General features: G+C 34.6%; 1 protein-coding gene and 1 non-coding gene across 5 annotated transcripts in view; both read left to right on the top strand.

The window, feature by feature from the left end:
• CEP128 (centrosomal protein 128) overlaps positions 1-27098 on the top strand; it is a 91427-nt gene that overhangs the window by 21680 nt on the left and 42649 nt on the right. For 3 of the 4 annotated variants that reach the window (XM_015865215.2, XM_015865217.2, XM_015865213.2), the window contains exons 9-18: positions 3547-3633; positions 4429-4503; positions 5423-5555; positions 7151-7311; positions 15560-15910; positions 16547-17197; positions 18597-18761; positions 22821-22997; positions 23867-23926; positions 25990-26182. In XM_015865215.2, coding sequence (XP_015720701.1) covers positions 3547-3633; positions 4429-4503; positions 5423-5555; positions 7151-7311; positions 15560-15910; positions 16547-17197; positions 18597-18761; positions 22821-22997; positions 23867-23926; positions 25990-26182 — 2053 coding nt within the window. The remainder of the gene's footprint in view (positions 1-3546; positions 3634-4428; positions 4504-5422; positions 5556-7150; positions 7312-15559; positions 15911-16546; positions 17198-18596; positions 18762-22820; positions 22998-23866; positions 23927-25989; positions 26183-27098) is intronic. The other variant, XM_015865214.2, reaches the window with a different exon arrangement.
• Positions 12653-12723, top strand: TRNAG-CCC. The gene has a single exon. It is a non-coding gene; the product is annotated as a tRNA-Gly (tRNA).

Genomic DNA, 27098 nt, shown 5'->3' with positions numbered 1-27098 from the left:
AAGTTGGAAAAGATTACTGAGATCTCTGTAATAACAGTTCGCATGCTTTTCCCCATTTATAATTGTAGGAAGTAAATGATTTTCTTATTAATATTGTGGGTTTGAGTGCACTGTCTGTGTATGAAATACAGTGAGTAGAGCTATATAGTGTATGTTGGTATTCTAGTACTATCTCATGACAGTAAAAGCTATAAAAAACCCTGTAAGAATTGCTCCCTTGGGTCAATTCAAAAGTTCATCTAGTCTGTCAGGGATGATAGCCTGTTTCTGACTGAGCAGACTGCGGAACATCTAGATGGTCCATCCTGACATCTAGATGGTCCATCCTGACACCATGCTATAAAGATGTCTTTACACACAAATTCTCTGTTTCCCTGTGGCTGTCTCCAAGGCCTTACAAGTTTATACAACCTGCTTGCTAGCTATTTATTGGCCAGCCTAGACATTAATCCCTTTAAGAAAAGGACATTGTTGGGGGAATTCTAATGACTGCAGACTTATTTTCCTTCCATTCCTTGGGACTTCAGTGCTGCTTTGCTAAACTTCCTGGACAATGCTTTCCTGTTTTTAGGAAACTATCAGGTAGGAGTGTATTGGAACTGCTGTACTCAGCATCCACTTCATACTTGTTATTTTTGACCCTTTTGTTCCCTCATTTCCTTCTTTGGAGACAACAAAGAAGGAGAAAAGGAGGTTCAGAGGAGACCTTGCTCTCTACAACTACCTGGAAGTAAGCTGTGGAGAGATTGGGATAGGCCTCCTCTCTTAGGTAACTAGTGATAAGACAGAGGTAAGTTGTGCTGGAGGAGGTTCTGTTTGGGTGTCATGAATCATTTATTCTCTGATTTGTCAAGTATTGGAACAGGCTGTCCTGGGAGGTGGTAGGGTTGTTGTCCCTAGTGATGTTCAGGAAACATGTAGATATGGCACTGAGGTATATGGCTCAGTGGTGGTGGTGGGGATGGATTGGTGGTTGGAATAGATGATAGAGGTCTTTTCCTTAGTGATTCTGTGAAATGAAATAAATAAAAAAAATATCGGCTATTTATATGATGTTTTTTACATTTTTTATAAGCCATCATTTCCCAAGTTAAAACTTTTGCAGAGAAATGGCTTCAATAGAGGAGAACAAGAGTGGCATAAGGCCGGAAGAGATAATTAAGAAGGAGGGTAGCACGGAGCCGTCTTTTACCTATGTAGTTTCTGAGTCATTAGTAAGAGCTACTGCTTGTCTGGTTGTGGGTGACCAAATAGATCTGTTTCTTAATGACATTCTAATGACATTCTAATTGCTTAACTCATGGTCTGTCTGGTACCTAGTGGAGAAACCTATCTTTCACAGCTGAAGCAGTGCATGTGCAGGGTATGTTTTATTTTATTGTACCATCACATTCTTTGTGTGGTATTTTAATTGTGGCATATTCAAAGTATTTTTTCTTAATAATAAAATGATTATGGGTGATTTTTAAAGACAATATACAGAAAATAAAAGGAAACATTATATTTATAGTGTCAGCAATATGAGAGACTGCCTTTTTGATTGACATTATTGCTGATTAATAGTCTAAATATTATACAGGGATTCTTGTAAGTTGAAATGACATATTGATTTCTGTAGATCTTCTATGAATTTGGATGTACTAGTGATGCAGAACTGTATTTTTGCCTTCAACAGGGGCATCTTTGAAAGCTTTCCTAGCATTTGTAATTCCAGTTCAGCTTTTATTGAGTTACAGTTTAGTTTTCCTTAAACTGTATTTTATTATCTTTATATGCTGACCTTCTTGGCAAAATCAGCACATAAAGAAATGTATTTTTTAAGACTTAATTACTAATTTACTGCAAAAAATAAGATTGGCAAACAGTTGGCCGTGTATAGCAGTGCTTCTAATTTTGCTAGAAACATGAAACAGAACTGCAGTCAGTATGTATCACTTAAAAATAAAACAACCACCACCTTATGTGCGGTAATAACATTAGCTGAAATGTTGATCTTAGGCTTGTTTTTTCCCAGCGCTGCAGCTTTTGGGGAGTTCTTCATAGAGTCCTTTCAAGCAAAGTGGGAAAGTGTCAGATTTGAACGCAACTTTGAGTTATATTGGTACTCACAAGGACTGATTTCAATATGTACTGAATATCTTAGATGCATTACAATCTTGCAGTATCTGATTATGAATCAGTAAAATGAAACCCTAATTCTTTATGTAGCATAATATTTTCAGTGTCATAATAAATAGCTTCTAAAATCTCATTTTTTAGTATAAACTGTTCAAGCAAGAGAGAAAGCCAAAATATACCAAAACCCATATGTTTTATGAGATGAGAATATAAGGTTAAGAGAAACATAGACATCCATTTATTTCTCTACGAAGCTACGTTTAAAAATAAAACTTCTACAGCTGAATTTTTAATGAAGTGAAAGCTTTCCCCAGCATATAGCAAGTAGAAAATGTTCAAAATTGCATGAAATTGCCCTAATGACAGGAACCAGTTTTAGGGATATTTGTTTAAGGAGATATTCCTTTATGATGTAAAATAAATATTCAGAATGAATAGACTGGAAAAAAAGCTTTTTGTTCTGGACAGGCTATAGGTGTTTCTATGTTTTGTAATATTGCAACAAAATAAAAGGTGTGTGCTGAGATCTGCACCGAATTGATTTTGTGGCTGGCCTGGAAACTGCTTGGTCATGTAGTATAGCAAAGAAATGAGTTTTTGACACAATTATTAAAATTCACAGCAAATGAAGTGGATGAGTTTGTTATGGCTTGTAATACCTAAGCTTGGGTTATTTATGTTACAAATCTCATGTGATGTCCGCTGCATTTCTTTGCCAGTAATAAGCTATATTTTGTAAATAGTGTTGGTTTATAGAAGAGCAATATTTCAAAATTAGTAGTCAAAGCAGTTTTATTTTCATAAGATGCTTGGTAAAATGTATGTTGGTGGTTTTAGACACTTGGTTTGGAGCGGGACAGGAAAGGTCTGTATGGTTTGTCTATTTATTTTTGAAGTAAAGCATAAAGAACTTTAGATCAGGAATGATTCAGTTAATCCTGCTTTAACACTACGATTCTAAACATCTGTCGAAATTCAAACAACTTCATAGAAGGGTTTTCCTCACTACAGTGCATCGTCTGTCATGTGATCACATATTCTGTACTGGGATTCTCCTCATCTGATATTTTTACAGCTAATCTATGGGGGATCTCTTCAGATTTGTAGTCCTTCATTTCATAGTGTTTGGGGTCAGTCTTGGGCATCTGCAGATCTCTAGATCGGAAGGGTGTTAATGCTAGTCATAACATTGTATGTGGCCCACTTCTATTTATGTATGTGTTTATGTGTTCATGAGCACTTTATTTTTTTTTTTAATTTTTCATGACAATAGACACTGACTTCAACTGGAAATTTTAGACACAACCTGAAAGCACTCATTTAGCTCTTTTCTTAAATGCATCGGCTGATTGCTTCGTTTTAATATACTTAAAAGAAACATTTTTAACTTTTTAAATGAAGCTCACAATACCTTTTTCACTTTTAAAGGCTTTAAAGAAACAGAATGCTAAAGCAACTGAGACAGAAGAACTTGTGAAAAATAAACTTTTGAAATATGAAAGTGAAAAGACACAAGTAAGCCTCGTTTTTATTCTTCTTTGGCTTCAGTGAGTGTATAATGTCATATGTTGTAGTATATTCTTCATTCTTCAGAGAAACCAGCAGTATAAACCTTTCTTTACTCTTTAAGATAACATTGTTGAGTGTTTTTTTGTTTTTTGTTTTTTTTTTGTTTGCTTTTTTATATCAGACACACTGAATGCAACTACACTAAACTTATGTCTTTCTCATAAAACTCTTCAGTTATAGCCTGTTTCTTCTACAACCACTCCATCTTGCCAGACAGACAAGCTTGTAGATTATTCTTGATTTCTTTTTTTGATTTGTTTCTGAATATAAACCTTTACACTGGACAATCAAAGTAGCATTTTATATTCTGTTACTTTTTAAATTCAACTAGTACTATTCTTGTCTACTTTGCCCATTTGCCAGCCTCCTTCGCATTCACAAAAGGGATATTATGTCTGCAATAACAATTTCTGCTTTCAAAGACTAGTTTTATTTCCATGTGCATCTTTTCAATCTTTGAGTTATTTTTGACAGGAGTTCACAAAATATTTCATAGCTTTTGTTTTCTGGTTTTGGATTGGTAGTCAGTTTGATGTCTGTGTATGACATATATCTGGGATTTAGTACAATACAGATGAAAATTTGTGTTAAGGATTTGGATGAATAAAAATATGATATGCATTATATTTTATTTTAAAAAATAGTTTGTACCAATTAATTTGTGCCAGAATTAAGTAGTTAAAAAGCACTTTTGTACTATGATGCACACATAGATTTTCTGTCTTCATCATTTTCTGTAAGCTTGAGCAAGAATTGGAGCAGTCCCGGAAAAAGCTGAATCAATCAGAAAGCAATAGAGAAGCTCTTTTGCATCAGGTAACTGCTTTTGTGTGATGGAAATACTGAAGTTTTCATATTTGGCTATTTCAGAGTCTTTCTGATTAATCTTCCTATCTCATATTCTGATAATGTTCTTTTGGAAAGGAAAGAAGGAGATTGAGAATGAAAGATTTGAACACAGGTATAGACCTTTTTGTATGTATATTCATGCATTAATAAGAACAGTAATAGCAGTTGTGGTACTTTTCAAGTACATAAGCACATTATTTGTAACTGCCCTTCACTGTATGCTCTGGAACAACTTCTATATTATTGATAATTGTTATGCAAAGTGCATGACTTCATATACATCAGTGGCATAGCAGTATTAGCTGTATCGTACAGTATCATATGAGGAAAAAAAATTAAAAAAGAAAGCAAAGCATCTTCAAAATGATCCAAAGTGTGTTCTGTGTGATGCTTGCTGGTGAAGATTTGATAGAATCTTGAGGATGCAGGAACTTGGAGGATTATAGTGTTAGAAAAAAGCCCTTTTACCTAAACATTTTTTACTGTATATAAGAGAAGGAAAGTAAAAAAACATAAAAGGCTAGTATGTTTCTTAAGAATTGGTATATTGTATATTCAGTGAGTAGAATTCACATAAAATATATACCTGATATAAGTATTTTCAGTTTAAAAATACAATTAAAACATATAAAATGATGTTATTTTGCGTTGTCTGGAGAAATTAATGGTCAGCCATGGTCACCATAACAGATTGAAATGATCCTTTTAATTTTGCTTGAATAAATGCCTTGTGGCTTGTAACTAGGAATTAATTATCTTTTTTTTTGTTTACTATCTGCAGAGCTATTCAGATTTATCTATAAATATTGTGAATAGTTATTGTTTATGTTTGTTACTGACTGCTCTGTTTTCTGTCAAATGTCTGATACTTCAATATGCATTTTAGGTTGACGATCTCCGTTCCCAACTTTTGAGAGCAGAAGAAGATCGTGCAGACTTGCAGCGTCAAATTTCACGTTTGGTTATGCACCATCAGAGCTCTCAGGATGTCTGTGAAGACGAAAGGAGAATTAGAACAGGTACAGCTCCCAGGTTTGGTGCTAGATGCCTGAGATGCCTGCAAACTAGTTACTCAGCTTGGATGTTAATATTGTCTTCTGCTGTTTCAACTAAAACAACTGATAAAATCCTCACTTTCAAGTTAATAAGTACTATAACAAATAAACATCAATTTTGAATATTACACCTTGATTTCCATGGTTAAAACAAATGAAGATTATTAGAGAATTAAAGAAAATTGAGTAGTGTTTTTACATTATTCATAAATATTTTTTTTTATTTCACATTTCATTATTTTTGCAGTTTAAACCCTGTCAACTTGAAAATCATAGCAGTTTGCCATTTTGTAGCTGGCTAATAAGTTTGCTGAGCTTTTGGTAGAAGCTCTTAAGAGGTGCCATCATATTCCAGAGTATTTAAGAATATTATCTGTATAATCCAGTATAATGCAGTCATGACTTGTAATTGCAGTTTTTTAGAATTTTAGGGGTGGAACCATGATATGTAGAAGAAAAACTTTTAATTTTAAGCAGTTTCAACATGAAATCATGTATTAAATTGTATCTTTAGCAAGGCCTTTGCTGTACTGTTAAATAACTATCTGTATTTAAACTTTTCAAATGTAATAAAAATACATCCTCATTAACAAAGATATGTGGTGTTCAGTATTATAGAACAACTACTCCAAGTCCAGTGTTTTTGGAAATGTTAAATTAGTTTGGTTAATGACTTTTTATGCTTTCATGTCTCAGCTATTGAATCTTGGTCATGGAAATGTAAATCAGGTAGCCAGATTCCTAAATCTCATACAGGTTACTACAAAATGGTTAATTGTGTCAATGGTTTAGGTTTAGATGCAACACTAAAATGACAACCTGTACTTTTTCTTCAGTTAATTCAGTGTTAGTATGTAGGTTTAAAAGAAAACTTAGTTGTTGCTATACTTTTCATGTTCAAGAAAGCTTTTTTTTTTTTTTTTTTTTTTTTAAACCACACTTGTTTTATAATGGTAACAAGTGCTGTGAAAATGTGTGGAAATCTAATGGATGTATTAAGATATATATTTGATATATATGTGTGTGCGTGATATTTATAAGAGAGGGAGAAGAAATGAAAATTTAAGCAATTGTTCTTGTTTTCTGACTTATTTCTTTTTCTTGGAAGATATATGCAAACTGAAATTTTCTTTGCCTCTAAGGACTTGACATTATGGCCTAGGATATTTGCAGCTTATTTTGGTCAAGAACTTCTATTGTAGTTGTAGTATTGAGGCATAGTTCACAGAAAGCAAGACCTGTCTCGGAACTCACACTCAGGTTGTCTAAAATCTTTCCCTTGAAACTTGTGGGAAATTTTCTTATTTTACTTGTTTATTTTTCTCCTCCCCCAGGGATAGGGGTTGGGGGACCCCCTAAAACGATTTTATAACTGTAAGAGCTGAAATACTGATCTTATTCAATGGAAGGTTATCTTATAATTATAGCCATTTTTTTTCAAAGATTCATCAATAGCCTTGTAGTAGTCGCATATAGAAAATTGCCAGGAGTAAAATGAGAAAAATAATTTTCCATGACTCCATGTTTCTACTTGGCATATTGTTCCCACTGTTTTACAGTAGCTGAAAGATATGAGAGAGAAAAGCAAGAACTGGAGAAACATATTTTGGAGCTTAAGGCAAAACTGACTCATAACACAGCAATGTCAGAGGTAGAAGAGCTAAAGAGACGCATAGAGCATAAAGACAAGGAGAAAGCACAGCTTGTATTGCACATAGAGGTAAGTTTTCTTTGTAAGTCATTTCCCATATGCTTAAGATATGTTATAAGCCAGATTAGAGCGTAATTGAGTGACTGTTGTGGTATATTGGGTTTATGCTATAAGAAAGTTTGAAAGGTGGTCTGATCTTGCAGATATTTTTCTCTCCTGTCTTTTTAATAAACCAAAGAATTTGCTGTTGAACATGAATTCATGATTTGTATTACTTGCCTTCTTCTCATGTCCAAATAAAGGATGATCTGACTTATCTGCTTTTACCATGAATCATGGAGCTCGTGGAGTTACTTCTATAAGTTTAATTTCAATCAAACTGAAATACCTTGTTTTATGAGATAGAGAAGTATATTAACAAAAATAAATTTTAACTTCTGCTTTCTTCACTAACAAATGCAGGGTAATAATGATGATAAATATTATCATAAATAAGCATGCTAATAATAAACCCGCATGATCTATGAGGATGGATAGATATTAGAACTTATTGCCCATAGATTCCATCCCTGGAAGTTGTCAAGGTGAGGTTGAATAGGAACCTAACAACCTGATCTAGTCAGGAGGTTGGAACTAGGTGATCATTAAAAGTCCCTTCCAACTCAAACTATTCTGTGATTTGACAGTCACATAAAACATCCTTTCATATAAATTAGAGGGACTTGGGTTTGAAGAATGGGCTACTTGGTGGATATAGAATTGTCTGGTTGGCCACATCCAAAGACTTGTAATCTGTGATTCAGTGTTTGCATAGAGACAACTGATCAGTGATGTCCCTCAAGCATCTGTGTTAGTGCAGAGACTACTTAATATCTTCACCGATGACACGGATTAAATAGCCTTCTTTCATAAGTGTGCAGAAGGCACCAAGCTGAATGATACAGTTGGCAGTCTAGACAGACGTTTTAGAAAGGTCCTGCTGTTTGGTTGGGGCAGTGTCAAACAGCGCTGTTTGGATGTGGTGCTCAGAGATATGATTTAGCAGAGGGATGTTAAGAGTTAGGGTACTATGGTCAGGCTGTGGTTAGACTTGATGATCTTTGAGGTCTTTTCCAACCTGAGTAATTATATGATTCTACAAATATAATCTGAGTGATTTATAGATTGAGGGCAGCCTGCAAAAAGTAAGTGGAGGTATTCATAGATGGGAAAAATGCAACATGAGCCAGCAAAATGCACTTGCAGCCTAGAAATCCAATTGTATCCTGGGCTGCATCAATTGAGGTGTGGGCAATAAGCAGAAGGAGGTAACTCTTTCCCTCTAGCCTGTTCACATGAAACCTCACCTGAAGTATTGCAGTGAGTTCTTGGGCCCCCAGCACAAAAGAGGGATGGACCTATTATTCTGAGTCCAGAGAATGATCGGGGGCTAGTGCACCCCTTCTGTGAAGCCAGATTGAGGGATTTGGAGTTGTTTATCCTGGAGAGGGCTTTGAGAAGTCTTTTTTTCAGCCTTCCAATACTCAATGAATAAATAACCTTGTAAGGTGTGGAGAGACCCTTTACTTTTGCTGTATTCTCACCATTCTATTGTCAGCTTCTCTGCTGTTTTAAATTAAACTTAATACCTGAAGTTGCATAGGGAAAAATTAAGGTCTCAAAATAAATTCCAAGATGCTGTGGAGCAATTCCAAAATTGCCTGTTGAGCAGGTTTATAAAAGTCCAGGCTGCTCCTGTGAAGGAGAAGGCAAGCAGAATGCAATTCCTACTGCCTGTAGAATCATAAAATTGCTCAGGTTGGAAGACACCTTTGAGAATATCAAGTCCAACCACAACCTAACCATACTATCCTAACTCTAACAACCCTCCACTAAATCAAGTCCTTGAGCTCCATATCCAGACAGATTTTTAAACACAATCAGGGATGGTGACTCCACCATCTCCCTGAAGAACCCACTAGCTTTAGTGTTTGGGATGGGTAATGGGTTATTTGAAGCATACTGGTCTTTACCCATTAGCATTAGCGTTTGTGGTGGGTAATGGATTATTTGAAGCATGCTGTTTTTTTTTGTTTGTTTGTTTTGTTTTGTTTTTAGTGTCTGAGAAATTCCAGTTACTTGGGTGGCAGGAGTTAATGGGGTACAAACATGGAAAAACATCTCTTAAAACTTTTTCTCATGGAACATTCCATTTGAATGTCAGAATGATGCTCTACTACTGCTCTGTGAAAACAGGAATGGATGAGGACTCAGGGGTCATTGTCATTTCTGCAAGTTAGGAATCTGACTTCTCTGATTAGCTTAACAGAGAACACTTTGTACTTCTTATCTGCTTCCCACTGCCATTCACCTACAGAAGCAGCAACAGGAAAATAGAGGTGGTGGTTTTTTTGGTATTATTTAATGAGACATCAAGGAAACAAGGATGTGAATTTCTAAACTTATGTACTAACAAAGCATTTGTCAAGCCTGTTCCAACAGCTGCTCTTATCAGATAGTCTGATTCTCAGTTGGAAGTGAGCAGTTCTGTTTAAATTGAGTTAAACTTATCTTTGATTAGTGGAGAGGATGTAACTGTTTGCTTCTGGTGTACATGTGATATAAGAAGTTTCTTGTCATTTATTTAAATGTCATTGTTTTAAAGAATTTGAGTTGTGTTGTACATTTAGTTCCTGTTACCATAAACACACAATGTGATGTAAAATGGAGAGGATGAGAAAGATTATTGTCGGCGCTCAGTCAGGATCGAGAGCTCTCAATTTCGTGTAGCATCAGGATAGTCTCTTTATTGTGTTCAGCATACATCTTATATACCATTAGAAGTGAATTATTGGAAGTGAATGCACTTCCAAGCAAGACATTCCTGTTCCTCAAACAGTTCCTCTAATCAGCTAATTGGTTCCAGCTTCTCCCAAACAACAGTGATAAAGGATGAAAGGTTTCTTAAAAATAACAGGATTAACAATGCATATCAGTGGAACCTCCTTTCCATCCTTAGAAGCAGACACTGCTTGCTCTTGTCTCACACTCTGGTCTTCCAGTGTTTCACAGTGATAAGGTCAACCAAAGACTCTGATAAGCTCTCTGGTGACTTGCTCACAGTTAAATCTACCCCCACAGATTATGATCATGTTCTTAAACTCATGATTAAAAGTGAGTTATATCTTCAGTTTTTAAATTTCATAGAGAATTTTAATTGCTCTGATTTACCTGATCTTAAAGATATACGTAATTATTCTATATATGTTTTTCTTTGTGAAACTTAATAGAAATTGATTCAACCTTACTATTACATTTAAAAGTACACAAATTGTAAAAGTGCAATAAGCTAGTTTCTCCATAAGCATACACAAACTCATAAGCTTCTGAAATAATTTGATTTACTGAAGATTTATGTAATTCTAATTAGATTCTACTTAGGTCAGTGAGGTCTTATAGTATTGTTTATTGGAGTGTAACAGCAGGCAGTTTGTTTAACATATTTCAAATTTCCTAAGAAAGAGATATTGATTTGCTTATTTAAATCTTTCAGTCTTAGGAAGATTGAGGGACATTTTTAGCCTTGTTAAAATCTATTTTATGGCTTTTCTTCCATTAAAAATGATGGTGTTAGCCAGTTATTTTAATTATGCAGGATAACTGAGATATCTGATGATCAACCAATGCAAGTTTTATAAATTTATTCTTACAAAATATGAAAAATCCATGACTTTACCATAGTCCAGCATGTATCTGTACTATATCAGTGATTTGTAAACACTGAAGTAATGCTCCAGAAACTTTATGAAAGTGACTAACATATGCACATTTAAAAATGTATCTGAAATCACACATCAAACTTAAATTTTACCATGCTTCAGCTGTGTCTTTACATTTACATATGCTACTACTTATCAATGCCACTAGCACTTAATGCTTGGGGAAAATATGGAGAAGACACCTCCTTTATTGATTTTGTGCAGTATACCTTTTAACAAGTGAATATGTTAATTGACAGATTGAGTGTAGGTATCTTTAGTTTTTCAATTAACAGAACTTGTGTTTGTATGAAAGATCGAAACCTTCTGGATCAATGATTCTTCGTGTTTAGACAGAGCACGAGTCATAAGGGGTTCAAATGAAATCTACGCATCCTGTATTCAGTAAAAATTACATAGGTTACTCTGAAAGCAATGCCTCTTATTTATTTCCATGAAAACTAAATTAGATACAAAGAACACAGTAATACTCTTTCATAGAGAAATTTCTCAGCTACAAAGTACTTTTTTGCAACATAGTCACCACATTAGCTGTGCATTTTTGCCAGTGATGATCAGGAGCCTGTATGCTGCACTTGTAAAATTATGCAGAAGTGGGGATGACCTGCTGTCACCACTGCTGAAATGGACCACCCACTGCCTCAATTTGCTCAAAATTTTTTCTGCATGGAGGACTTCAAAGACACACTTTTGCTTCATACACACTCACACATCAGGTGCCATTCTATCAGACTGCCCTTCTGCTGCTGTCTGTGGCATGGAAACAAAATGTAATGGAATATTGGTGGGAAGGTTCAAGCTCTGCTGCCATGCTACCAATTTCCACCTCTGAAGTTGTGAGCTAACATCATAAAATAGAAGGCATTAATTTCAGAGTAGCTCTTGTATTTTAGCTGAATAACATAGTAAGTGTGGATGAAGAATGACTTAGTTAATTCTTATTATAAATTGTTTGCACGTAATTGATTTAAAACATGTCGCTGTATGAAATGAATTATCTTTACATTCATTTTAAATGTTCGTAAAAGTTTTAAGGATTGTTGCACCGAATACACAATGAGGTTTATTTTCTGTTCCTAGAATGGGATTTGTTTTGCTGTTTGCGGTGATTAGTTTTAAATTAGGTTGAAAATGCAGGTTGTTGTGTAGTCAAGCTAGGGGACTGCAAATCTGAACTAATCACATGTTTAAGGCCTATGATGATTAGTTTATATTTCAGATAAATAACTACCTCTCAGGAGATGTTGATCTTTGCTTACAATTTCTTGTGAAAGTTGGATGATAAGTCTAATACTGGGATGCTGGATACGTAGTGAACTAGAACCATTAAATAAACAACTATTTTATGTGGGGGTTAATGTTGCGTCAGTCTTTCAGTTTAATCCCTTTTCCTTTGCATCATCTCCAGATGGAGTCTGTCCACTGAAATATTACTGGTGTTCCAGTCTGAGGGCTGATACAAACTTTAATAAGTTTTGAAAATAACACTTGTGTTTGAATTTCTTAAGCATGAAGTTGTTGTACTCCAGGATCAACTAACTAAATATAATGAATTTTTAAGAATTGCAAGGAAATTAATTTTCTTTTGAAGAAAAAAAAAAACCCACAAAAAAACCTAGATATTAATGCCAGGAGGAGCATTATTATCAACTGCGCCGCTGGTGTAGTGGTATCATGCAAGATTCCCATTCTTGCGACCCGGGTTCGATTCCCGGGCGGCGCAGAAAGTTTTTGATGATCAGAGAGCTGAAGCACCTCTCTGATGAAGAAAGACCAAAGCAGGTTCTAAGACACTAATAGTAAGATTGTAACTAAGACATTAATGATATGTGGTTACAGCAAAGTACAGAACGACATCTCCTTTGAAATCTAACCATTCAGGGCATTGATCCAAAGTGGTTGATCCTGACCTGCTTCTTATACAAGCAAGTAGTTTCTGAGCATATAGGAGAACATATAGATAAGTGATTCGGTCAAATGCTATTTTAGGAATTACTATAATAACCTGCACTTTTTATAGACACTTAAGTGATGTGTGAGGTGTACTACAATAGATACAGATTTCTCCTACTGATACTTGTATATGACAATTCCTGTAATGTGAATATATGCATATGCCACAATGGGGAAAAAAAAAAAAATTTGGAAAATTATTAGTAACCAATCTCTCTATATGTATAGATAATAAATATCTTTTCATGAAATATTTTTTGCTATAAGAACTTTGAAATATCTTACAGCAGCGCATATCTGAAAAGTTGCTTATTGAAAGTTTTAAATACCAGAAGGGAGAACTGCTACAGACTGAAAAGAATTTTGACAACTACATGAATGTCAACATATGGATAAACATATGGATATACATCATAATAGGAATTCAAAAGTATAGGTCAGTACATTTGGGAGTCCTGTTATAGAAACAGGAAAATATAGGCTGTAGAGAGAGCTACACTTTTTCTATGCACCTTGTTTTATATGGAGAGCTACATGAAAAATTGATATGCTGCAATTTTCCAGATTCTATTCTCTTTGAAAAGATCTGTCTCATTTCCCTAATAGTAAATTCAAATTCATAGTAGTACATCCTCATCAAAGTTTATTCCTCCCCATGCAAATTAGCTAGTGTTGATTAATTAGTTGTTTTAATGTAAGCATAAAAGAAAAATGTTTCTCTTTTTTTTTTTTTTTTTTTCTTTCATTTTACTATAAATCAATAATTTGGAGACTAGGACTTCTGTTAAGTGAATGTTTACTATTAACTTAGCATTGCTTTCTGTATTTATAATCTTAGTCTCGTATTCCATTAAAATGTCTATGGAAATTGTAGTTGTATTAGTGAAATGTGCTCTCTGGGGGAATTTTGGTTAAATATATATTTATACATTGTTTTAGGCTGATGTCTTCTGTAGTGTCTCCAGAAAGACATGAAATGTGAAGTGATAATCTTTTTTTTTCTTATGAGTCAGTAGTGAAACAAATCGTGTGTGTCTTTTTCTGATGTATAGAATTCTAAATCTTGGAAATTTTCCTGTTTTCTTGTTGCCACCTGCTTAGTATTTACTTTGTTGCCTAGTTAATGTGATGATAACATATTTATTATTTATATCTTAGCTGTGTCTAGAGTGAGCATGTTCATCCTACAAGTGAACAACTGGTAGGCAAGTGGATCATCCTACTCCAGTTTTACATTGTGGGTACAAATAGCAAGTTGTTCATGCCTGTTGTGGCAATACATTCCAGACTGTGAAATGTTCTGGCAGTCCCACAGGCTGTCACATGCTAGTTGTCTTGCCAGGATGGTAAATGCTATCCTGAAAAGACTGATACAATTAATTGTCTCTCCGAAGGTGGGGGGAAAAAAGAAAAAAACAGAAAAACTGTGTCATGACCTTTGATTAAACAGTTGTTCTGTGTGCATTTGTAAAGACAGTTATCAATTCCTATGCAAAATAGTTTTATTTTGTCCATTTCGAATTGCATTGCTGAGTTCAGTGGACAGTTCCAATTTGTTTCAGTTTTTCTGAAATCTAATGCTCTTCTCCAAGGTTTTTTCCATCCTTTAAAGCTTGATGATATCTTTGAATGGAGTAGGCCTAATAAATCCATTTAAGTCATTAACAAAAATAATGAATAGCATAAAAACAGTCTAAATAGGTCTGAGATATGGAATGCTAATCTTATGTTCTACTTGACAATCTTAATAAAATTCAGTTTGGGATTGTGAAACTTCAGTAACTGGTTTTTGAATGTGCCCTTGCGGAATGCTTATGAGGAACATTTTTACTAACTTGCTTATGAGACTGTCTTGGGAAATATCACTAGATTCGAGATAAGGAGCAGTTATTATTTTTAAAATGCATGTTTTTATTCTTTCCTACTTCATTCCATCTGTCAAATTTAATTCAGTATTGAAGCCAACTGATGTCTCCAGAATGCTTGCTAATTTTATGATGAAATAAGGTGCATACTAAAAGTTGTTTAATTTATTCTAAAAACATCCAGCAAGCTGCTGTATTTTCTTTGCATTTTTTCCTTCCTTCCATAAGACCCTTATTCTGTCTGTTGGTCTAATAAAATTGGGTAATGTCTAGCTTGTATATAGGTTACATATGTTGTGATGACTGGTGTTCTTTCCTGGCTAGTTTTCTTTTCCCTCATAATATATTTATGCTTGTTTCCTTATATCTTTTTGTTTTATTCTGTTTGTCTAGTGCATATCATACTAGGTTCTTGGTCACCAATTCTGTTTCAAACTTGAAATACAAATAACAACATGAACAACCATAAGAAGAATAAATGCCAAAAGTAAAATATAGGATAAAACGGCCATGTATTTTGTATCAAGTGTTGAAATTATTTACCAGTTCAAAGGGAGATTCTGTGAGCTAACAGGGTACTTACTGCCTAATCCGAGGAATCTTTTAAACAGTTCTTCTTTTAGATAGAAATGTGTTTTGAGCATTGCTGTTTTTTTGTTGTTTGTTTGTTTGTTTTTTTTGCTTTGTTTTTTAATATAACTTTAGTTTTGAAATTTTTGTATTTTGCTATGATGATTTTAGGCATTAACATCTGACCTGGAAAACAGGGAGAAGCAGCAGAAAAAAATGCTAGACCAGCTAAAAGAGATAGAGAGTTGCTACAAGGCTAGTGAGGATGGACGTAGGCAAACAGAACGCCAGTCTGCTGAGTTAGCTCATCAAGTTGAAGAGAGTACCAAGGAAGCAGAACGGTACCTTACTGAATTCAAGCATTCAGAGGCACTCAGGCTAGAAACTGAGAAAAGAAGAGAAGATTTGAAGGTGAGAGCACAGGAAACCATCCGACAGTGGAAACTGAAGTGTAAGAAACTGGATCGTGAGGTGGAAAAACAAAATGAAACTATAGGTGAACTGATGGACAAAAATAATCAGGTAAGATAGTCTTTATTTGTAGCCATCACATTTACTTTCAGAAATGAGTAAAAGTTTATTGATGCAAGATGTAACTTAAACCATCCTCCTTCTTATGTTCTGGACTACATTTTCTAATGAACTACAAAACAGCAAAAAGATGGAAATATTTATTTTAAATATTACAGAGTTCTAAATTCTGTTCTTTAGCCAGTATTGAGGTTTCTTCTCTTAAAGCTTTCTTCTTGCAAAGAAGAAAGTTGTACTATGAATGTTGCTTTCTTTTTCTTTTCACTTTGCTATTAATGTAGCTTATTTTTGTAAGATTTTAATCATATAAAAATGATGAAGTTGTACATTGTTTGATGTAGTATGCTCTGGTCACATCTTTGAATATAGTATTTGTTTTTCCTGTGTATGTCAAATTGCTAGTATATCATAATGCTATATGGACTTTGATACTCTAGGCATATTTTTAATTCTATTGTGTTCTTAAGCTTTTCTCAGACTCTAGAGTTATAGTGATACCTTTTGTTGTCAATGAAGTCTACAGGTTCTGAAATTTTTTGCAGAACGAAGCACTCTAGGTGTTAGCTTCCATTGATTTTCTTGAAGTACTTTAGGTGGCACTAGATTTCTTATTTATATTTCCCCTAGGTCCTCAAGGAAAAAGATGACCTCAGAAATCAACTTCTCTCTGCTATACACCAAATAGAAAACCTTCAGAAAGAGTTGGATGATGTGCTTGCAAAGAGAGCCCAGCAGGAAGAACAACTTCACTGCAAGGAGGTAAAACTAAATGAAATGAAGTCTCAACAGCTATCCCTGGAAGAAGAGATAAAAGAAGTTCAAGGTACTGTAAATAAATTAGAGAATGAGTTGAAAATGCAAAGCTTTCTACAAAATCAGACACAAGCTGAAAAGGAACATTTGGAGCAAGAACTTGCAACTAGTAAATCAATTCATGAAAAAGACCAAGAAAGACTCTTAGAAATGCAAGCAAATGTAAAAAATTTGAGTGCTGTGCGTGTGGAGCTAACAAACAGAATAGCAGAAGAAGAAAAAATCAAAAAAGAATTACATAAGAGCCTCTCAGAACTCCAAAAACATCAGGAATCTAAGCATGAAGAGATGACTTCAGCTAACAGGCAATTGAAGATGGAAAGAGAAGCTCACCAACAGGAGCTAGTAGATCTTCGATTAGAGTTACATAATGCTAAAATCAAACATGATCGTAACATTCAAGAGCTTACAAAACTCCTTAAGCAAGAAAAGGATGATGCAGGTGCTCAGATTAGGATGCTAAAGGTATTCCTTATAATTCCAAAAGCAAACTGTTTTATTTCTTTTGAGGGATGAAAGTAGTCAAATATGTGCTGTAAAACATTTGACATGCATTGTTGCAACTCAAGTCATCATAAAAACTTTACTCCAAAACTAGCAGTTTTAGAGCAAAGGCTTTTATTAGTTCAGAAGTAATGGCCTAGCTATATCAGTGATCAGAACAGGAGAAATGTAAGGCTTTAGTTCTTCCTTGTTCAACTACTATTTTAATAAATTATCATCATGGCTCTATTAGATTACTCGCTTTATTTTGGGGAAATGCATGTTCTAAACTGCAGTTAATTATTGACATTTGTATGAAATCTTCTGTATGAGCTAAACATTGCACTGTTATTTAAGCATTTTGATTACATGATTTAATATATATGTAAGATAGTATTTTCTGTGTTCTATTTGTGTCTTCATATTAGTAGAGGCAGCAATTTTCAGGTTAGGTTGTAAGTTATCAACATAATTTGAATGTGCTTCAGAAGCACTATAAATATGCTTTTCTCCTCATTTCCATCAGATATTTTTAATTAAAAATTTGCCATACAAAAATTAAAGCCATTTAATCACAGAAAGCTATAAAATCCTTAATAAAACTGTAGTGATTGCTGGTGTATTTCATCATAGGTAACATAAATTAATTTCTTTTTCTCACAAATACGCAGTGTAGGTTAAAATGCATGTTTTCCACATCTTGGCAGTTATGAATTGATGTTTCTTAGAGAAGCGTGGTTAGTTATCATTCATAGCAGAACTGACAATATGTTAAGGACTGTATAACATATCATTTAATAAAGATAGCAATAAAAAAACGCTGAATGCTGGGTAGCTGTTAGTGGAAGGATCATTAGAAACAGAAAATATTTTTATAGGAAATGCTTAGTGTTTTGGGTATTTAATTTATAATGTGTCTAGCATTGTTATATAAGTGATCTGTCCAAGTAAGATTTTTTTGGCATGAAATTGCAATTTCAGAGTCAAGGGAAGTGAATTTGGGACAGTGGTAATCAAAACCTGAGTTGATTGTGATTATTTTTCCCTTGAATGGAAAGGTCAGTGTAATACTATGGGCACTGATATTGATCCTGACATTTGTGTCTTAACAGAATATTGAGAAAATTCACTTCGTTTTCTTCATTTACAGAGCTGTGACTTTATCCTAGACTTTTTAATCTACATGTAATTTTTTACAGCTTCAGCACAGATGAGTGGAATGTAACTTGAATGGAAAAAAAAAACAAAACCACAAACAAAAACCCAATCCTAAAGTTAATTATCATTTTATGATTATGTTCCATGGTCTTGAAACTCAACTGTCTGAGAATGATGGTAAGTCCATCATAGTGACTGTTGTCTATTTATCTTTTACCTCCAGATGGAACTTGCAGAAGAGAAGAGCATAGTCAAGACTCAGAGTCAGCAGCTGGAGAAGATAAAAATAGAATGTGATAAATTGACAGAAGAATTAACCCAACGTGAAGAAGAAAATACAAAACTCAGGCAAAAATTTGAGCTTGTAAAACAAGAACTGGAGAAAAAGGTAATTAGTCTAATCTTTTTTTAAATTTCAGACAAATGTCTAAAATGAAGGTGAATTATAGAATTAGATATAGAATAGAAAATAGAATTAGTAGGAATATAAGTTCCTTTTTTCTTCTAATATAGGTAACTGGGTAACTAACAAATACCTAATTAAGGTCTTCCAATTCTCTTCATTTTCTGCATATGAAGCTATGAATAATTCAGAACAAATTTGAAGTACATAAGGAATGTAAATGTGGGGAAAAAAATTCTAAATAACTTGTTTAAAACATTTAAATAGGAAATATTTTTAGCTCAGACTTTCAGATAAATTTACATCCTTTTCTTATACTGGTATTTTATTTCTAGATACGTGCTCTCTGCCAGCCATTCATATTGCTGAATATTCTTCTTACTAATATTTTTTACTAAATATCAATTCATATTCTCACACCCTACAATTATTTTAAAAAATCTAGTGGTAAATCTGCAGGTGCTGAATAAAAATTTTATTTTCCAAGTTCATTTGCTGTTTACTTGAGTTTTTTTGCTTCCATGATTGGTGCCGCAACGTTACTTTTTAATCACAGAATCACAGAATTGTAGGGGTTGGAAGGGACCTCTAGAGATCATCGAGTCCAACCCCCCTGCCAAAGCAGGCTCCCTATACCACATCACACAGGTAGGTGTCCAGGTGGGTCTTGAATATTTCCAGAGAAGGAGACTCCACCACCTCCCTGGGCTGCCTGTTCCAGTGCTCCGTCACCCTCACCATAAAGAAGTTCTTCCGCATGTTCATGCGGAACTTCCTATGCTGAAGTTTCATCCCATTACCCCTAGTACTGTCCCCACGCGCTACTGAAAAGAGACCAGCCTCGCCACTATGGCCCCCACACCTCAGGTATTTATGAACCTGGATCAAGTCCCCTCTCAGCCTTCTATTCTCAAGGCTAAACAGACCCAGTTCCCTAAGTCTCTTCTCATAGGGGAGATGCTCCAGGCCCTTCAACATCTTTGTGGCCCTCTGCTGGACTCTGTCCAAGAGATCCCCGTCTTTTTTGTACTGGGGAGCCCAGAACTGGACACAGTATTCCAGAGGCCTCACCAGGGCAGAGTAGAGGGGGAGGATCACCTCTCTAGACCTGCTGGACACGCTCTTTTTAATGCACCCCAGAATACCATTGGCCTTTTTGGCTATGAGGGCACACTGCTGGCTCACGGCCAATCTGTCGTCCACCAGGATGCCCAGGTCCCTCTCAGCAGAGCTCCTCTCCAGCAGGTCTTCCAAATGAAGGTTTTCCTTAAAATTATTGTATTTTACGTGGTCCTGTTTTTAGCTTAATTTCTTTTTGCAAAATTGTGATTTCAGTTGAGTATTTCTGTACAAGTTTTACCTTCTCCAGTACAAAAAGCCTTTCTGTCCATTTTTGATTGATTAATATTAAGAATAATATTAAGAATAATGTTAAGAATATGAAATTAAGAGCACCTACCCTATGAAGACAGGCTGAGGGAGCTGGACTTGTTCAGCTTAGAGAAGAGAAAGTTGCGGGGTGACCTAATAGCAGCCTTTCAGTACCTAAGGGGAGCATATAAACAGGAGGGGAGTCAATTCTTTGAAACTGTAGGATAAGGGGAAGTGGTTTTAAGCTGAAGGGGGGGAAAGATTTAAGTTGGTTGTTGGGGGACGTTCTTTGCTATGAGAGTGGTGAGGTTCTGGAGCAGGATGCCCAGAGAGACTGTGGATGCCCCATTCCTGGAGGTGTTCCAGCACCAGCTTGGATGGGGCCCTGAGCAGCCTGGTCTGATGTTAAACATGGAAGTTGGGGTCCCTGCCTATTGCTGGGGGGGTTGGAGATTCATGATCCTCAAGGTCTCTTCCAACCTGGGCTTTTCTGTGATTCGATATGTATGGGAATCTGTTGATCACAGCCTGAACCTCTGACCACCTGAGGCAAGCCATTGAGTCAACTGTGGGAGCACAGGTGAAGGTAATTCCTCTACCTCCTAGATCCTATTTAAGGGATGACTGCCCCTGAAGAAGGTTCTCTTTCTCTGGAGATTGCTCCTTTGTGGAGTTTACTGTGAGCCTTCAACATCAGTGAGCATTTCCATTTATTATAGATTATCTTTCCATCACGATAATCTTTCTTAATGAAACATCTGTTTAAACCTCTGTTTACCTATTGATTGTACAACTGTACACTGTAATATACTGAAAATGATCGTTGACAAATTAAAATTGAGTTTCTAAATTAAAATTCCAGAAAACATAAAAAAGAAAACTGTTTTTCTTCCTGCAGGAAGTTGCATATAATTTTTTTAGGATATCTTCACTTTTTAAAAAAGATATTTGGATATTTGTGCTGATAGTTGCAAAGTTATTACTCTCCTATGTAAATTCAGTAATTTCTTATCATTGTGAATCTAAATTCTGCGTTATAAGTGTTTCTCATAGCATGATACAGAAGGTTTATTCATTCATTGCACATGAAACACTGAATTGTTGTTAGATGCTTTAACTCAGTTTATTTAAATCTATTAATAGATGCCAGTTGCTGCTGTGGATCCCTTTTGACTTTTCAATTTTTTCAATTTAAATTTCAACCCATGTTTTGCTTTGATAAATGAAATATGCAGTCACCACATAAATGTTGAGTTTAAAATCTAATTAGCTCATTTTGAATGTAGATAAGGAAAAGGGATAGTTTGGAAATGCCATTAGTTCCTCTTGTCATATTACTTGTGTCTTCAGTGTATGCTGACTCTATACCGTGAATACCAGCCCTAAGAGAAGTATTTCTTTTTTCTTTTCTAAGAGAATGCATTGAAAAAATCTTGACGTAATTTTGTTTGCTTCTTGCTTCTTTTTCCTCCTTGTCTCCGCAAGGAATATGAGACTTTTTATGTGTATCAGTAACCTGTTGAATTAAACATGGTATGACTCAATTGGTGTAAACGCTAAAGTAAACTTTAAAAGCTTTTAAAAATAGAAAGGAAGACTGCTGGTTTTGCTGTTGCTTCATTAGCTGCAGCTAATTTTTGGTTGTGACTAGTATGTTTACAGAATTAATGTATATTTTTTTAGGGATACAATTGCACAGCGTACAATTTCTGTTGTATGTGATAGCAATTTCATAGTTTACTAGTGAAATACCTATGGCTTAAAAAAAATGGGGACAGAAGTTTAATTGAATGCAGATGTTTAGGGTTAGCATTGAATAAAAATGGTTTTCAAAGTTTCTTCTTTCTGTGAAAAAATTAATATTAATCTTCACTATTACAATTATTATTTCATTTCTAAGATAATCTTAGACTTACAGGCCATAAATTTGGAAAGTGAACTTTGTTTTAGCTGGCTTCTGTTGTTCTAGAAAGAAGTTCTTTAAATGCTCAGTTCCATCAGGCTGCTATGAAGGAAAATTCAATTTTTTTTTTTTCTTGGTTGAGATTTTAATAGTATAATGTCTGTTGTTCAGGAAATCTGACAGTAGATGGGTATATGATCTCCTCCAGTGAGTTGAAAGCGAACTCCAACTTTTGTAGTATTAGGAATATTAGTTTTTAGACAGAGATGATCAATTATCTTTAAAACATTTTTCTCAGTGCTAGTCGTTAAAAGAGATTTTTTTTAATGCATTTCATTTGAGGAAGTGCAGATTGCCAATTCAAGTTTCATTTGGGATCCTGTGTTTGTGATGAGAGATTAGATGCCTGTTTGAGCTCCAGGACAAAAGATTAAAAGTTAATTTGTAAATGAATGTATTCATTTATTTTTCAGCTATTTTTCTTTTAATTTAAAATAGATTCATGATAGAATGTATTGTTTTGTCTATGAAATCAAGCTCGATGATTGCTGGGTTTGGGTTTAATGCAGCTTTTACACAACTGATTTGCAGGAGAATATGGAGAATCAAGGGAGGATTTTGAGTTAGATGAGAAGGTGCAATATTCCATGGCAAGGAAATGTACTCGGTGCCAGGGTGTGGAGTAGTTATAACATTGGAAGATGGTTGTATCGCTGTTTATGCACTTTACTTTATTAATGCAAGAATTTGTTGTTGTTTTTTAACTGCAGGATAAACAGATCAGCGATGAAGAAGATCACTTGAGAAGGATGGACAAGGCAAGATTGCAGTTTAAGGTTCAGCTGCACCATTTAGAAATGGAAAAGGAATCCATTCTCACCATGATAGGAACTGAAATTGATGCTGCTTGTGAGATTTTTTCTCGGGATTCTGTGGAGAAATTCAAAGTAATTCTAAGTTTTGCAGGATGCTGCCTTTGTTGTTTTTGTAATAAGTGATTGTAGCAGAATCTGTGTGCAGATTACACACACAGATTTACAGATTTTACTATCAACAAGAAATGTATATAGCCAAATCAATAACAATTTGCTTATATATATATATATATATATATATATTGAAATAGCTACAGTGATCTGGGTTTCCCACTATATCAGTTATTTTGAGATAGTCATCTGATTATTCTACAGGGTAGTATTTGTGTGCTGAGGCCAAGTACCACTCATTTGGTATAGATAATTTAGGGACAGCAGGACTAGGGATATTTATCTGATGTAGAAAGGTAATTTTGGAGAGTGGATTTGGTCTCCTCTCACTGGTGACAGCTGACAAGATGAGGGGAAATGGCCTCAATTTGTGCCAGGGTATGTTTAGGTTGGATATCAAGAAAAATTTTACGGAAATAGTGGTTAACCACTGGAATAGGCTCCCCGGGGAGGAAGTTTAGTAACCATCCTTGAATGTGTGTTTAAAATCGATTCGGATATGGTGCTCAGGGACATGACTTAGAGGAGGGTTGATAGGTTAGCATCAATGGCATTATGGTTAGTTTGCTGTTGGACTTGATGATCTTGAAGGTCTTTTCCAACCTGAGCAATTCTATGGTTCTGTGATTCAATTAGTTTGCATAATTTACCTTTAAATCTAGCTTACTTATAGATAAACAGTTGTGTTGAGCCATTTACAGATATGACTTTCCAGCTGGACTTTATAGCAAGGAATATTTATTTGATTTTTCAGTAAACTGGAAAGCATATTTTCCTTTTCTAATGCCCTTTTTAATGCATACTTCTCTCTCTTTCTCACTATTCTACAGGCAATATCACTTACACCAACAGTGCTGAATGATCCTCATCGCTGGTTAGCAGAGACAAAGGTAATAGTCAAGTTATCTGAATTGATGCTGAGCAATCTAATATCCAGCCTTCATAATCAGTTAGAAGAATCTGTGTTTGAAAAGACAGTTAAAAAGGGGAAAAAATGCAAAAGCTTTCCTTTGTCAGCAGTTATGATGTTCCCAGGCTGTTATTTAAGCTGATAAAATAATCTTACAGATTTTACTATCAACAAGAAACATGTATCTTTATAGTGAAATCAATAACAATTTGCCAATAAATAAATAAATAAAATAGCTACAGTGATCTGGGTTTCCCACTATATCAATTATTTTGAGATAGTCAGCAGATTATTCTACAGGGTAGTATTTAATGAGACAAGAAATAATTTGAAATAAGGCTCTTTATTAAATCTAAAGGTTGTTTAATTGGTTTCCTGGAATTTCTCTTCCGCTTTCCTTTAAAGCTTCTGAATTCTATCATGTAGTTGTTGTGTTCATGCTTCAAAACTGTTTTGAGGTGATGACTGGTAAATTAGAGCCATTGCTTTTCATTTGGCTGCTTCCCTCCTGTTCCCCCAAGATATGCTTCTTATCCAGTATCTTTTAAAAGTATTCAGCTTTTAATAATCAAAGTAGATCACAAGAAATTGTGGAATACATAAAAATTTCTGCTATGTTAAGGTGAAAGGAAAAATGGATGATGTACATGTAAGCTAACTTGAGGTTATTGCTGATATATGCTTTATGTAATACTTGTGGACCAGGAGAGACTGTCACTGTAAATAATAGATATAAAATCAAAGAAGAAATGTTATGTATTTTCATAATTTTGAAAGTGATACTGACATATTGAATAGACTACTCAAAGTGTACCTAATTATTCTTTGTGCATATTTCTCTTGTAAGTATCTTTAGATACTAGGTGGAAGTTTAGAATGAATGAGAACTTGAGATGACATCCCTCTTTTTTTCTCCTTTTTTCTTTTTTATTTTAGATAAGTGATAAAAAATATTTGTCAAAAGCAAAATTAAGATAATATAAATCTGAGATTATCAAGCCGTAATAGTTATCCACATTTCCATTTCTGCATCATTGCAACTGCTTATGTGTATTCAAAACTTGAAGTCTTTTGATTTTTTACACTGTGTCCAAGGAGTGACAAAATTTGTTTGTAATAATAATGGCCTTGAAACTGATATTTTTGGTAGTATGATTAAATATCATATTCGCTTTTTCAACTACCTCTGCCAAACTGCCCCTTTTTGAGAATTAATTTTGTTTTTCTCTTCTGTATATTGATTTTTCTCTAGATAACTACAGTCTCTCGAACGTACAAATTTGCTGTGATACAAATATTTTTGAGACACGATTTCTGAACTTTAATGTTAAATAGAGAATTTGTTTCCTGCATTTTTCTTCCATTTCCTGATTTTAGATAAAATTGTTTAAAAACATAGTTTTGAATGTACTAGGAACATTTATTTTAACTTTTTGGTAAATATAATTTTTCACTGACTTTTTTTTTATACACTCTCTAAGTGCTGTGTATATTCCTACTGTTCCATACTTCCACTGATGAAAATTTTATGGGAATGAATAGCAGAGTATATAAACAATACTGTAGATATTTCCTAGACCAGATGGAAATGACAGAGCTAGACCTTGTCTGGAGGCAGAAAGATGTCTATATGAAGCATTACCTATTGTGGCTGACCTCCTGGAAGAAGGATGACTTAACAAAGGTGTTTGGAAGAGAATTTTATACTGCAAAATGAAATGCACGTTATTAACGCTAAGCTCAAGAGCAGCTCTTGGTATTTATATAAAGCTCTAAATAAATATGAATTTCCTTTCTTACATACAGCAGAAATAAAATAGAAATCTGTGTGTTGCTTCCGTCCATACAATTATCAGCCTAAATATATCTCTGTTGAGATTCCTTGAGGTTCTTTTTAATATGAGTGCTTCCTTGTATAATAGTTGTGCATTAATAGCTACAAATAAATAAGCTGTGATTCCAAAGATAATTTGTTCAATTAAATTTTGTCCTAGTATTTTTATTAGAATTCTGCTTTTTTCCCCCCCCCATTTTTCAATACAGACTAAGCTGCAGTGGCTGTGTGAGGAGGTGAAGGAGAGAGAAAGTAAGGAAAAAAAGCTGCGACACTACTTGCTGCAAAGCCAACAGCATCTCAAGCACTTTACACAGCTGAAGGAGTCTGAACATCAGTCTCTCTTCAAACAGATAAAAAAGCAAGAACAACTTTTAGAAGAAGTACACAGAGAGAAAAGAGGTATGCTGCTGGTTGTCTTTTTGCTAAAAGGAAGAAAGATTTAAGAAAGGTACTATTATTATTCCTGTGCATTCAGGTGTAATAACTGGTTGATGAAATACAAATCCTTCTGTACTGACAAATGGAGTAAGGCAAGCTTGATTCTAATTTCTCCCTCTTTTGGCTTGTAATTTTTACTCTGAAGCATGACAGGATTGGTGGTAGCATCTGGGTTTGTTGTGAAAGGAAAACAATAATGCAAGTTTCTGGTGAGGATGGACCTCACTATCTCAAACCGAGTGCTAGTTCTTAGTCTCTATTCCAGTACTTGTAATTTTCTGTTTTATAGTTTTCTTGAAGATTGACTTTGAGCAGAACTCTGTTAGGGGTAGATAAACATACTTTCAGCATGAATTCCTTTCTTGTGCTGAGTGCTTCATGAAACTAAGGAGATCTTAGTCTTTCATCATCCTGCTTTTCATATACATGCACATTCACATGCACTTCTATGTTAATGGACCATATTTATTCAATGAAGAGTATTTTAATAGTAGTTAATTTCACTGTCAGAATACCTTGGTAGTTATGAAGAATGTAGAAGTCGATTTTAGTTAGACCAAAATTTAGGTGAAATGTAAAATTCTGAAATGCAGTCTTGGTTATCTTGAGGCCTGCGCTGAACATTTTGAGAACAGTATTTATCTTGTGTGTATGCACATGTGTATAATCATTCTGTTTTTCTAAGGTACTATTCCAACAGAGGAGCAAGTCTCTTAGGGTATCAGAAAAACGTGGATAGTTTGGTATCTTACAAATGGAACTAGAAGGAAAATGATTAAAGAAAAAAGAGGTGGGCTCCATAGCAGAAAAATGAATGCAAGCAGAGAAGCCAGTGCTTGAGAAAACATGCTAATTGACACGTTTCTGGGATCAGAAT

This window comes from Coturnix japonica, chromosome 5 (genome assembly GCF_001577835.2).
Source record: "Coturnix japonica isolate 7356 chromosome 5, Coturnix japonica 2.1, whole genome shotgun sequence".
Lineage (NCBI taxonomy): Eukaryota > Metazoa > Chordata > Aves > Galliformes > Phasianidae > Coturnix > Coturnix japonica.
This window is presented reverse-complemented; position numbering and strand designations above follow the sequence as displayed.